General features: G+C 42.3%; 1 protein-coding gene and 2 long non-coding RNA genes across 3 annotated transcripts in view; 1 reads left to right on the top strand and 2 right to left on the bottom strand.

Annotated features, from left to right (window-relative positions):
• The window catches only part of LOC143697008 (extracellular calcium-sensing receptor-like), a 3,835-nt gene extending 105 nt beyond the window's left edge, over window positions 1-3,730 (bottom strand). The window contains exons 1-6 of the mRNA XM_077193977.1: window positions 3,522-3,730; window positions 3,077-3,365; window positions 2,232-2,987; window positions 1,892-2,119; window positions 968-1,091; window positions 1-809 (exon numbers count right to left, since the gene is read on the bottom strand). The exon at window positions 1-809 is cut by the window's left edge and continues 105 nt beyond it. Coding sequence (XP_077050092.1) covers window positions 1-809; window positions 968-1,091; window positions 1,892-2,119; window positions 2,232-2,987; window positions 3,077-3,365; window positions 3,522-3,730 — 2,415 coding nt within the window. The remainder of the gene's footprint in view (window positions 810-967; window positions 1,092-1,891; window positions 2,120-2,231; window positions 2,988-3,076; window positions 3,366-3,521) is intronic.
• LOC143697014 (uncharacterized) overlaps window positions 1-12,370 on the top strand; it is a 480,539-nt gene that overhangs the window by 212,950 nt on the left and 255,219 nt on the right. The window lies entirely within an intron of this gene.
• LOC143697031 (uncharacterized) overlaps window positions 1-12,370 on the bottom strand; it is a 125,074-nt gene that overhangs the window by 93,040 nt on the left and 19,664 nt on the right. The window lies entirely within an intron of this gene.

Below are 12,370 nucleotides of genomic sequence, written 5' to 3'. Positions count from 1 at the left end.
ACCAAAACTTGATGCTAAAATGGCAAATATCTCCACAGCTACAGTAAGTTTTCCAGGAGAACTGACATAAGCTGGTATAAACGTGATCCATACAGCACAGAATATGAGAATGCTAAATGTGATGAATTTGGCTTCGTTGAAATTATCAGGTAGTGTGCGGGCCAGAAAAGCCAAAATGAAGCACAAGACAGCCAGTAGACCAATATAACCAAGTACAGCAGAGAAACCTATTATCGAACCCAGACTGCACTCAAGAATGATCTTTTCATGATAATATTTCATATTTTCATTGGGAAATGGAGGAGATATTGTTAGCCAAAGCACACAGATAAGAACCTGTATAAGTGCAAAGGCAAGAACACTGAGTTGTTGTTGTGCAGGCCCAAACCATTTCATGACATTACGTCCTGGAAGTGTAGCCTTGAAGGCCATTAGCACCACTAATGTTTTCCCCAGAACACAAGAGATACAGAGGACAAAAGTGATCCCAAACGCTGTGTGACGCAACATACAGGACCACTCAGTGGGCCGACCAATGAAAGTAAGTGAACAGAGGAAACACAGAGTCAATGAGAAGAGCAGCAGGAAGCTCAGCTCTGAATTGTTGGCTTTTACTATGGGGGTGTCCTTCTTGCTGTAAAACAGGATGGCCACCAGCACAGTTAATCCTACTCCAAAAAGTGAGAAAAAAACTAGCGCAATACCCATAACTTCTGTGAATGACAGAAACTCTACTGCCTTTAACACACATGTATTTCTCTCAGCATTAGACCAGTATTCATCTGGACACTGCTTGCAGTTATTTGAATCTGGAAAGGAAATTGTGATCACTATTTAGAGACAAACGGTAAATGGTTTTATTTATGACCTCCTTTGATAAGAAACTGCACCCTGATCAGTATAATAAGAATACAAAAAGAGCACCTAACCAGTTTCCTTTGAAACTGTGAGATGGGCTGAAGATTACCTGTCTCATTACTGATTTCTCCTTCTGCACATGGAATACAGTCGTAACAGCAGACAGGTCTTCCTTTTTGTGCAGCCTTCCTGGTGCCTGGAGGACAGATATCAGTGCATACTGACCTTGGCTTCTACAGTACATGGAAAATATATACATATAGTTTATTTATAATGACTCTGAAGAATCAAAATACATATGTCAACATTATTCATAACAGAGTACTGCATATTTGAAGCATAAGATTTGCAACTGCAATATGAGCGATTGTTAATCGATTGGTTTGTGAATATGTCTTGGGAATAGCGCAATATTTTTAAAGTGCTGTTACAGAAAATTAGCAACATTACTCAGCATCAAGACTCTTACTCTCTTACTCAGACTCTTAAACCAACTGATTCACTTTTTCACTAATTGCTCTGAATTTTCAATGGTAGTTTTTTAAAATACATTATTATATAAGAATATATGAATTATAATTAATACACTCAAAAATGTAAAGTATGTCATAATTTACTGACACTTATGGCGTTCCAAACCCGTAAGACTTTCGTTCATCTTTGGAACACAAATGAAGATATTTTCAATGAAATCTGAGAAATGTCTGCCCCTCCATTGACAACCTATAAATCTACCACTTTCATGCTTCAAAAAGTTAATAAAGAGAACATAAAACTAAATGGACGAAAGTCTTACGGGTTTAGAATGAAATGAGGGTAATGAGTAAAAGAAGACAGCATTTTTATTTTTGGGTGAACTAACCCTTGAAGTTTGTTTTCCAGTTGATTCAAAGAGTTCAAACACTCTCAGAAATATATCACATTAGCTTCCTTCAATCAAACTTACAGTCATACAGTCTGCAAAGGTAAATGGTTTTTTGCTGCACCAGTTTAAATTATCCCTGTAGGATAAACAGGTATATTTGTCATTTACCTCCAGCTGTCCTCCAGCCCAAATTATTTTTTCAGTGTTAAGAACAATGCGTTGGTCAGAAGGTAGTGAGGCATCATAGTATCCCACTGGTTTAAATTGGACTGATCCATCAGACTCCTGCTGCCAGTTCACAATTTCATACTTGGCCACTGTGCCACCAGTGTTGTCAAACCACACGTGATCTCCAAAGTTTACGGTGAAATTTACATTTTTCAGAGACTCAACCACCTAGTGAAAGACAAATTTGTATCACCTTTACACTGTCAGATGTAAATTGTTCACCTCTTGCTATCCCTGTCTATGCACCTAGAACTGTCTTTTTTTCTTATATACTGTATACCTCATGTGGTTGTATCCTCAGGCCTTTCTCACAACCTTTTTGTTCTCTGCATTTGAGTAGATTATGTAGTGAATGAGCCACAGCATAAACTGCTTTGTATACGTTGCTTACATATCTTTGTTCTGGCACATCTTCATTGTAGGTTTTCAGCTCGAGTAGATCCTGATATATGCTGCAATTTAATGCATACTGAGAATAATTACCCTCAATTTGTGAGCATGGAAAAGCTGTGTGCCAGAATGCATTTATAACATAATCTGAAAACCCTTCAACATGGATTTTTCTCACTGCAAACCCCAGTGACCCACCCAGAAAATGAAAACTTTTTGGAGTGATCAAAGTCTTTGCAGTTATCCATGCCTCTACACCAATCATTTGGAGGCCTGTAATGTTCTGAATACTTAGCTGCTCAAGTAGATTGTTCATCTCAAAACTGGTAAGAAATGAAACAATAACTTTTGCAGTGCCTTGTTTTATTATGTCTACCACTTTTTTGAGTTTTTCAGTCTCTGTTCGGTAGAATTTCACAGAGTACTCCACACAAATCCCCTCCTCCTTGGCTGTTTTCAGAAATATGGCCATTCCATAGTTTCCATAGTCATTGTCAGTGTTCACCGCTCCTACCCAAGACCAACCAAAGTGCTTGACTATGTATGCAAGTCCTCTGCTCTGGTGGTAATCACTAGCAATAGTTCTGAAGAAAGAAGGATAATCTTTCCTATTACTGAGACATTCACATGTGGCTGACTGACTTATCTTAAAAAAGAAGAAAGAAAGAACAGGACACAATGAAACAGTCATCAGTATAGTAATTGTGTCAAACATTTAGTGTTATTGCTACCTACCACTGGAATTTTAAAAGGTCCTGTAGTTCTGGACAAAATTACTGTGGCAGAAGACTCCGATTCTCCTATGATAGCATGAATAAGTGATTGTCCATTGCATCTGTCTTCTGTTGTAAACTCATGACCATTCAGCAATGCCATAATTGAATTAATAGAAAACAGTCTTGAACCACAGTTATCATACATTTGGTAGCCAACAGAAACATTAGGGAGCAAACTGTCACTTCTGTTAATTTCTTCAATGGCAAAAATCATGATTTGAGCCATCCGGAAATCTCTTAGATTTACACTGTGAAAATGTTAAACAAATATGATAAATAACAACAATTTAAAAAATAAATATGATGGAAAAGTGAAGTGTATATATATATATATATATATATATATATATATATATATATATATAATTCGTGTTATTGAATAATAATTTTCCAATGTAACAAACCTGGAACATGATAGAGGCTGAGGTTTTTGTGTGAACTCAAATGAAGATGATGTTAGTTTACTGTGAACTGCAAAAATTCCTCCAATAGTTACGTCTCCATTCCTGGAAAGCAGTGGGTACTTAGGTTCTCCCATTATTCTGCAAAGTGTGCTTTCCAAAATTGCTTGAAGGTAATGGAAAAGCAGGAGTGTGTAAAGAAAGAGAAGCATCCCAAAGATCGAACTCCTCTGAAACTACCAATGCAAATGATCTGATACAGTATTTGCATTTTTATAGACATAATTAATATGGATGAATGGTTTTGAATGTAGCCAAATAACTCTTAGGGCAGGCAGGGCTGCCGCTACAGAGGAGAAAGGTGATGATGATTTCAGCTATCAGAAGAATAGGAATCTTTAGCTAATGTGAAGTAACTCTTTTGGACCTTACTATCTGCCACATTGAAGATCTCCTAGTTATGTGAATTATCTACCTATTATTCTACCTCTAATCAGCAAATGTAAAGTCCTGAAAATCTGGAGAAATGTCTGTACAATAGTGCAATAAAAAGGAAAAAAGATAAAAAGTAAAGCTGTTACGTTTGAATTGCTCCTTTTAGGTTTTTCGTTATTCCTTTATTTGGATTATCTTGGTTATTTTTGCAAATAAAGATGGGCTGCATTTAGATCCATTGCTCCTCTATCCAATTGACCAATCCATAACAATGACGGCATAAACAAACCAAAGGAACCAGTTTGGACTTCATCAAAAGTATTAAATACAGCTACGCCAGCCAGGACTACTACACATACTGGCCAGACCCTACCAGATACACTGAAACCGTTCAAATACATATAATGTTTGTATAATCTAATAAAGGAACACAAACTAGCCGCTACTAGTATAAAATGTGTTCCCTTTCAGTCGATCCCGTTCAACGTTATGTTGTCGTGCCAACGTAATTGGGATCACGCCAAGGAGCCCTATCATCTTCGAGTGTTAAAGGCCATGGTGCAGGTTAAACACCACTGTCGATTAATGGATAGATAAAGCAGTCAAGATATGTATATAAAGTTAGAAATGTCTCCAAAATGGTGTTAAAGTCTAGTTATTGTAGTTTTTGGTTAGTAACGGTTATTTTTTACGCAACTCGGCGATGACGTCACACGAGGTAGACGCGGTGGAATGTAGCCTCAGCCGTTCTCAGCTAAGTTACTTGAACTAATTCTAGCAGACTGGCACTGACTACTATGGCGTCTAACTGGGATGAGGAAGAGGTGGCAAGACCCACAGTTAACATTTATGATGGCCCACAGACATACAATTTCGAACCGTTTAGACGTGAGAGGGCGAATGAGGAAATACCGAGAGCCGATGGCCGTCAAAGACAAATAAATGCATGGTCAGAGGAGAATGAATGGAGAGTTGGTGTAGTGTCCTGGTGAGTTGCTACCATTTAGAAACGCAGCAATGACCGCTGGAGCTAGTAGTCTATGAAGAGCACTGCATACAGTAACAACTTTTTTTTTTTTACTGTCAGTGAAGCATCGAGTGAAAGTCAACGTTTTCTTTTTATCCAGTGACGGTGATTATGTCGTTGGCTCAGAAAAGTAACATTACCCTAAACTTAGTCAGAAGATCTATAAATATAATGCAAGCTTGACAGTCCCACCTGTGAGTGTTTATTTTTAAACTTTTACCTCTTTCTCCGGTGAAAATGTTGTTTCACCGTAGCCGACGCCGAGTAGGCTGGTCATGTCTTCAGTGTGATTATTGTTGATAGTGCCAACTCGTTTTCCTCGCGATTGATTGTCATTGACACAGTCAGGCTTACCGGGAGAGGGAGTGAGTAGTAAGCGTCTGTGTCGCTGTGTTTGGCAGGTGTGTGTGTGTGGGCGGTGTCGTCCCATGGAAACTGTGGTGGAGAGCTTGTGTTGTAGGGAGGTGAGCGCGTTTTGGTCGCTGGTCGAGGATGTCACCCCGCGGCCAGCAGATGTAACGTGCCTAACACAGCATCCTGGATTTGAGGCATGCTGCCTGAATCCGTTTGTGCTACAGATAGCATACTCACACTTCAGTCAGGATCATTGCTTCAAGCCAGCACGCACGAGTATGTTCATGGTTTATGTTTACTTTACCAATCTTTCTACAGCGAGTCCTTTGAACAACAGCTATAGGTGACAAGAGATGTGTTGCATGCACAAACATGCATAAGAGACAGGCTTCAAATGACGTTTCCAACCTACTTACAGAGTTTAAAACTTACAAATGTTTCCTACTTATCCCTAGGCAATACCGGTACACTGCGTACAGGCAGGCTATACGCTGGGCTTATGGAGTTTTAGGGAGGAGTATAAGGAAGCCTCTACCCTCTTGTGTGGTTTCAACCATAAGGCAAAACTTCCAAAGTGGTGACCAGACCTATCAGGGCTTTCAATGGCCTCGTTTGAATGAGAATGAATAAAAATAATTCTGTAAATAAATATTAATAAATAAATATTCTGTTGTGATCGCCCAATTGCCCTTAAAATGTTATAAAGTACACAGAACACATGAATTTTAATAAGTAAAAACAGTTTATTGGCATTGCTTGTAAGGGTTACTACATTTATTTGTATAGCACTTTTCATACATGGAATGCAATGCTTTAATTTCATTAGTACTCTGGCAGAAGCATTATGTATCAATTGTAGCTTCGCTAAAGAACTCTTCGAAAGGCCAGTGTACATAGCATTGCAGTAATCAAGATGGGAGAAAATAAAAATATGTATGAGTTGCTTAGCATCATCCAAGGATAAAAAAGTATTTCTCAGATGCCTTCAAAAGTGTGGTCTTACCTGAGGGTCAACTGATGGTTCTCGTACTCACTCACACTCACTTACACACACGCACGCACACACAGTCACACACACACACACTCTTTCATGAATGCATATGCAGTGTTACATGCAAAAGCACATCAAGCTGACACACAGTTAGCCCAGACAACACCGCACACAGACGTTGACAAGGCACAGGTAAAATGATTGGTAAATTATTTTGAATTACATACAACAAATTTCATGCAAATAACAGACAGAGGAGCAGACATGTAGGACCCCGTGAATGGGGTACAGCGACAATTATTGCCACTTACAAAGACGAAAAAATGTAATGATTTACTGCAAAGTAAAACCAAAGCAACAGCACACAAAGAAAAAACAAAACATGCAGAATACAGGAAACCACCACCAAATGAGATGACAGGGACAGAAGGAAATAAGATAACTAAATAAATACTTACTAAAATAAATTAAAATAAAATAAATACTTACAACTAAATCATTGGAATTGTCTGTGGAAATTTTTTTTTAATAATGTGCATTTAGGTTCTCTTGTAGCGTGACTGCCGGGCTAGGAAGAGGCTGACGGCCTCCTCCTTAGGAACCTGTTCAAAGGATTTGGCGATGGGGGCGGGTGCATCGGAGGACAAATTAGCGCTAACCTCTCGAAGAGGTGCAGGTGAATGGGTGTAGCTTTCCTGAAGGGCCTTCATCAATGATGTTGCATAACCTGCAGACATAATAATAATAATAATATTTAATAAAGATCATCTCAAAATATGATAGAACTGCATGACACTGCTTACCGTATGAGGCTGCCTCTTTGATGGGACGCACCACATGGGCACCTTTTCTGAAGCGCGTCCTGGCGAACCCTCTCCAGAACTCCAGGTAGCAGAGCAATCGGGGGAACGGCGAACAGACGTGACCTCGGCCACGGCTGCACCATTGCGTCCAACCCCAGAGGGGCTGGATGGCTGATGGAAAACCACAGATGACAATGCGTGGTCTCCTTGGAAGCGAATAGGTCCACTTCGGCGCGACCGAAACTCAACCAAAGGAGCTCCACCACCTCGGGATGGAGTCTCCAATCCTCCGGCCTCGGCCCTTGTCTCGACAGGGAGTCTGCTACCACATTCAAATACCCAGGAAGATACATTGCTCTCAGAAATAGTAACCTCCCTTGGGACCACAGGAGGATCTGACGGGCCAACTTGTAATGCCGGCGAAACCGCAGGCCCCCCTGATGATTTATATAAGAGACCACCGACGTGTTGTCTGACTGAACTAACACATGATGACCTCTCAGGTCTGCTAGGAAGTGTTTCAGAGCCTGGAACACCGCCAACATCTCTAGACAATTTATAAGCCGTGATAGAGTATGGTCCTGCGACAGACCTTGGGCTGGACGACCACTTGTGACCGCCCCCCACCCTGTGGGGGAAGCATCCGTCGTTAGCGTTATGCGACGATAAAGAGCCCCCAACACAGGCCCTTTGAATAGGAACCAAGTTTCTTTCCACATGACCAGAGCACGAAGGCAGCGCCGTGTGACTTTGACCGTGCAGAGCGGATTTCCCCTCGGGGAGAATCCCTTGGTCCTGAGCCACCACTGTAGCGATCTCATGTACAGCAGGCCGCAAGGTATAACTTCGGACGCTGCTGCCATCAGACCCGACAGTCTCTAAAACTGTTTTACAGTAAGTAACTAGCCTAGCTTTACTTGTTTCACAGCTGAGAGAATCGAAACGATGCGGGTCGGAGCGAGTCGCGCCTGCATCGAAACCGAAAACCAAACAACACCCAGAAAAGTGGTCTTCTGAGGAGATAATACACTTTTCTTTGCGTTCAGCCTCGACCCCAACTTCCTGATATGAACGAGAACGACATCTCAATGTCGAACCGCCATCTGCTCTGTCTGAGCTAAAATCAACCAATCGTTGATGTAATTGAGGACACAAACACCCTGAAGCCTCAGGGGCACTAGTGCTGCGTCCATGCATTTCGTGAAAGTGCGGGGAGATAAAGCTAGGCCAAACGGAAGAACCCTGTGCTCGTACACCTCGCCGCCGAAGGCGAACCTCAGGAACTTCCTGTGTTGTGGAAGGATGGAAATGTGGAAGTACGCGTCCCTTAGATCTATCATGACAGACCAGTCCTCGGATCTGATTTGTGACACAATCTGCTTGATAGTGAGCATCTTGAATTTTGGCTTCCCTACCGAGCGATTCAATAGGTCTAAAATTGGACGCAACCCCCCATCCTATTTTGGAACGATGAAATATCGTCTGTAATAGCCTGACTCCACACTGGGAGGAGGAACCAGTTCTATAGCCTCCTTTTGAAGGAGTGCTTTCACGTCTTGTTCCATAACCAGAGCCTGCTCGGGGCCCACCACTGTAGGCAGAACCCCTCTGAATCTTGGTGGACGACACCTGAATTGGATAGCATAATCCCTTTCTATTGTCTGCAGGACCCAATGAGATATTTTGGAAGGCTTTTCCACTCTGCCGGAAATTCTACTAAGGGTACCAGTCTCTCGAGACTGGCCTCTGGTGTAACTTGAGCAGCAAACGCAGCGCCCTGTAACGGCACACCGGCAGGGAACAACTGGTCTAACCGCTCTGAAACCCTCCTCAGAGGGAGCGAGTGTCCCTCGGGAAATCGCTCGCTGGGACCGTCTGCGCCCCGGCATGAAGGCGGGGTTGGCAGAACGGGCCCCTGAGGGCACTGAGGAAGAATGGGCACCGTAGAAAGAGGTGAACACCTTTCCGCCTCGGTGGGGACCACCCTCAGTGTCCTGCGCGCCGTGGCGCCAGGACTTATTCTTAGCCAAAGCCTTCTTAGCTAATATAACTGTCCTCAGATCAGTTCTATTACTGGGAGATTTCGGCTGAGAGTGCCGCGGCTGAGCCCACTGTCCAGCAGGGGGAGCACGAGACGCGACACTCTGCTTCAGCGCCCTATATGATGAGCTCGCAGACGGCCGGGGCTGCTCCCGCCCAGCAGCCACAGGGACATGAATTTTTAAAGGGAGAAATTTCTTAAAAGCTATTGTTTGCTTTTCCTTCTCCTGGAATTTATCGATGACAGAATTTACAGCATCGCCAAATAAACCCAGGGGGGAGAGAGGAGTGTCTAAAAGGAAAGCTTTTTCTTTTTCTTTTATATTTGTCTGATTTAACCACAGATGTCTTTCTGCGGCCACCAGAGCTGCCATAGATCGACCCACTAGCTTGGCCGACTCTCTGGTTGCGCGCAGGGATAAATCAGCAGCCTGATGCAGTTCGCGAACCACGTCAGCACTGACCTCCTCACCCTCACTCACGTCCCTAAGCAGGTCAGCCTGGTATGCCTGCATAATAGACATAGTATGCAGACTTGACGCAGCCTGACCCGCCGCCGGATACGCTTTACCCATAAAAACTGAAATATTTCTAAGAGGCTTGGTGGGTAATGCCGGTGCCTTAACAGATGACGCAGCCTCGAGGGAGAGAAAACTCGCAAGTGTCTCTTCCAGGCGAGGCATAGCCGAATAACCATATGATTTTGCCCCCACAATATTAGAATATGTTGAAGTCTGGGGACTAAACACTCTATATGACACGATTTCGACACCTCATTGTGGAGATCGGGAAAAAACGGCAAGCACCGGCGTGGAGGTTGCACTCGTGACGGCAAAAATCTCTCATCTAATTTTGATTTAGAAACAGACTCTTGTCTAGTCACTGGCCATACAATGCTGAGTTTTTCTACAGCTCTTGTTAATACCTCCACTAGCTCATCACTTTCGGGAGTGTAAGGTGGCGAATCCTCCACATCTCCCTCATTTATAACTGGTGACTCAGCCCGAGCGGAAGAATCCGCAGCGCGATCTTCCGAACACGGGACTGAGGCACTGGATCTCACAGGTGAAGGGAGAGATAAGGCAGAGCCCGTCTCTAACCCCGCTGAGAGATCCATCTGCGATCCCCACGATACGCATCGTCGCTCTGCCTCGGCAAGAGGGGGACCCGAACCGCGGGGAGCGCGCACCGAACCGCTCTCCTCGAAGAGCGCCCGGCGGGAGCGGAGCGTCCTTAATGGCAGACGCTCGCAATGCTCACAATCATCTCCCTCGAGAGCTGACTGGGCATGCTGCACTCCCAAACAAACAACACAAAGAACGTGTGTATCCCCACTCGTAAAATAACGCGAGCAGGGAGGGACACACTTCCTAAACTGCTGTTCGTTCGCCATATCTCTCTTAATATATATATATGTATATATATATATATATACATATATATATATATATATATATATAAATTTTTTGTGTGGTGCAGACTATGTAAATACAGACAATATTCACACAGGGCCAGATTCACATATAGCGCGACTGAAGGCACAGAAAGCTGTTGCGCTTGTGTTTATGGGGTGCTTTATAGTTTCCTGGTCGATGACGTCACCCGCCTATGACGTTCCATCTCTCCATTGGGCTGATTCCATACGTGCTTCATGACGCACAACGCAGGGGCGTTCCCACAGCGTTTGACGCAGCTCGAGTTCCCTTGAAAGGGAACTTTTGTTGGGAAGTTGATGAGTTAATCTTACGGCCGTTTGCTGGACAAACAGATTGTTCGATAACTAAATTATTTCCATTTAAGGTTATCTCATATAATCGATCTGTAATAAGACTATTGATATAATAATGACGAACCATAACCCATTATGGTGATCATTCATATATACAATCGATCTATTTTCAGCTTCGATAATTTAACTGTAATATGCAATATATTAATCATTCATGATTAATTATTAAATTCCCTATATATAATTTGAGCTTTTTTAATGTAGACTCATTGTCGCTAGAGTTTTGGTGGAGAATGCGGGCATTTTAAACTTTGTTTTATGAGCAAATTCAGTTTCAATCTATGAGTATATTGTGTATTCATTTTTTTTTTTATGCGCGCTCCAGTGAAGTCGCGCAACGCGAACCCACTGAAGAACTGATCGGCACGAAGCCGATCTCAGTTAAGCAAATCGACTCTGTGAAATATGTGTAACATGTGAACACTGTTAATTGCTAAATTAAACTGCAGTTCATAATATTATACCTGTCCCTGTAAAGACGAAGCAAACTCTTTGCAGCTGGTACATGTTAATATTATTTAAACGCCTGATTAAGACGATAATCTCTTTATCAGAGCAAGACGTAAATCTGATCGAGAGCGAGTTTCCTCTCTTCAGTGGTAAAAGGCCTTACATAATGTCGTTATTGAATTCGTGGTTAACCCAGTGATATTCAACAAAAACGGTAAACTCCTGGTCAAAATTGGTTTAGCTACCCAATTAAAGATCTGATACATTTAAATGTAAATCTAATACATAAAAATGTTAATGTGAGTAACAACAGACGGAAATTCCTGTTGTTTCACATCTGCGTGTTTTCACAGCGAAAAAATCCTGTTTCACGCTCTTGTGCAGTACAGCACCGAAAGATCCACAGAGATCTGCTTGTTTATTTGTGATTTATTGCAGGAAATCAGCGCACGACACGAGCTGAAAGCTCTTAGTTTGAATCACATTAAAGTCGGTTGTAATTCCGCTTGCTGAACACCAGAGGGCGTCCTTTAAGTGTTTAGATGTCTCGAATTACGCCCCGCCTTCTGACTTCAGCCTGCATGAGCGCAATTACGCCATCTCATGGCCGTTTCAGATAATGCTCTCTTTCCTTTTAATTAATTTCCCTGTGAATTAGCCTGTCTAAATTCTCAATAATTATTTGCATTTACAGCTTTGCTCGTGCGAATATTATTTTGTGTTAGACAAATTTTTCTGCTTTTGACTGACATTTACTTTGAGTTTGGTTCTAAACAAGATTTGAATTAAAACTTAAACTAAATCCCAGCACAGCCAGAGAGAGCCCACTTAGAAGTCCCCCACCTAGTGGCCACCCCTTTCTAAGTTGGCTCACTCAACTCTCCTTGTCTCTCTGTCCAATTCTGTTTGAATTGCCTATTTCGTCTTTTCTCTTTTGACTATTTTATAGTTATTGACGATACT

The sequence above is a fragment of the Siphateles boraxobius genome, unplaced genomic scaffold, assembly GCF_051911475.1.
Source record: "Siphateles boraxobius isolate OS27281-9 unplaced genomic scaffold, OSU_SipBor_1 31, whole genome shotgun sequence".
Classification (NCBI taxonomy): Eukaryota; Metazoa; Chordata; class Actinopteri; order Cypriniformes; family Leuciscidae; genus Siphateles; species Siphateles boraxobius.
Note: the sequence above shows the minus strand (reverse complement) of the source record. Positions and strands in the feature narration are given on the sequence as shown.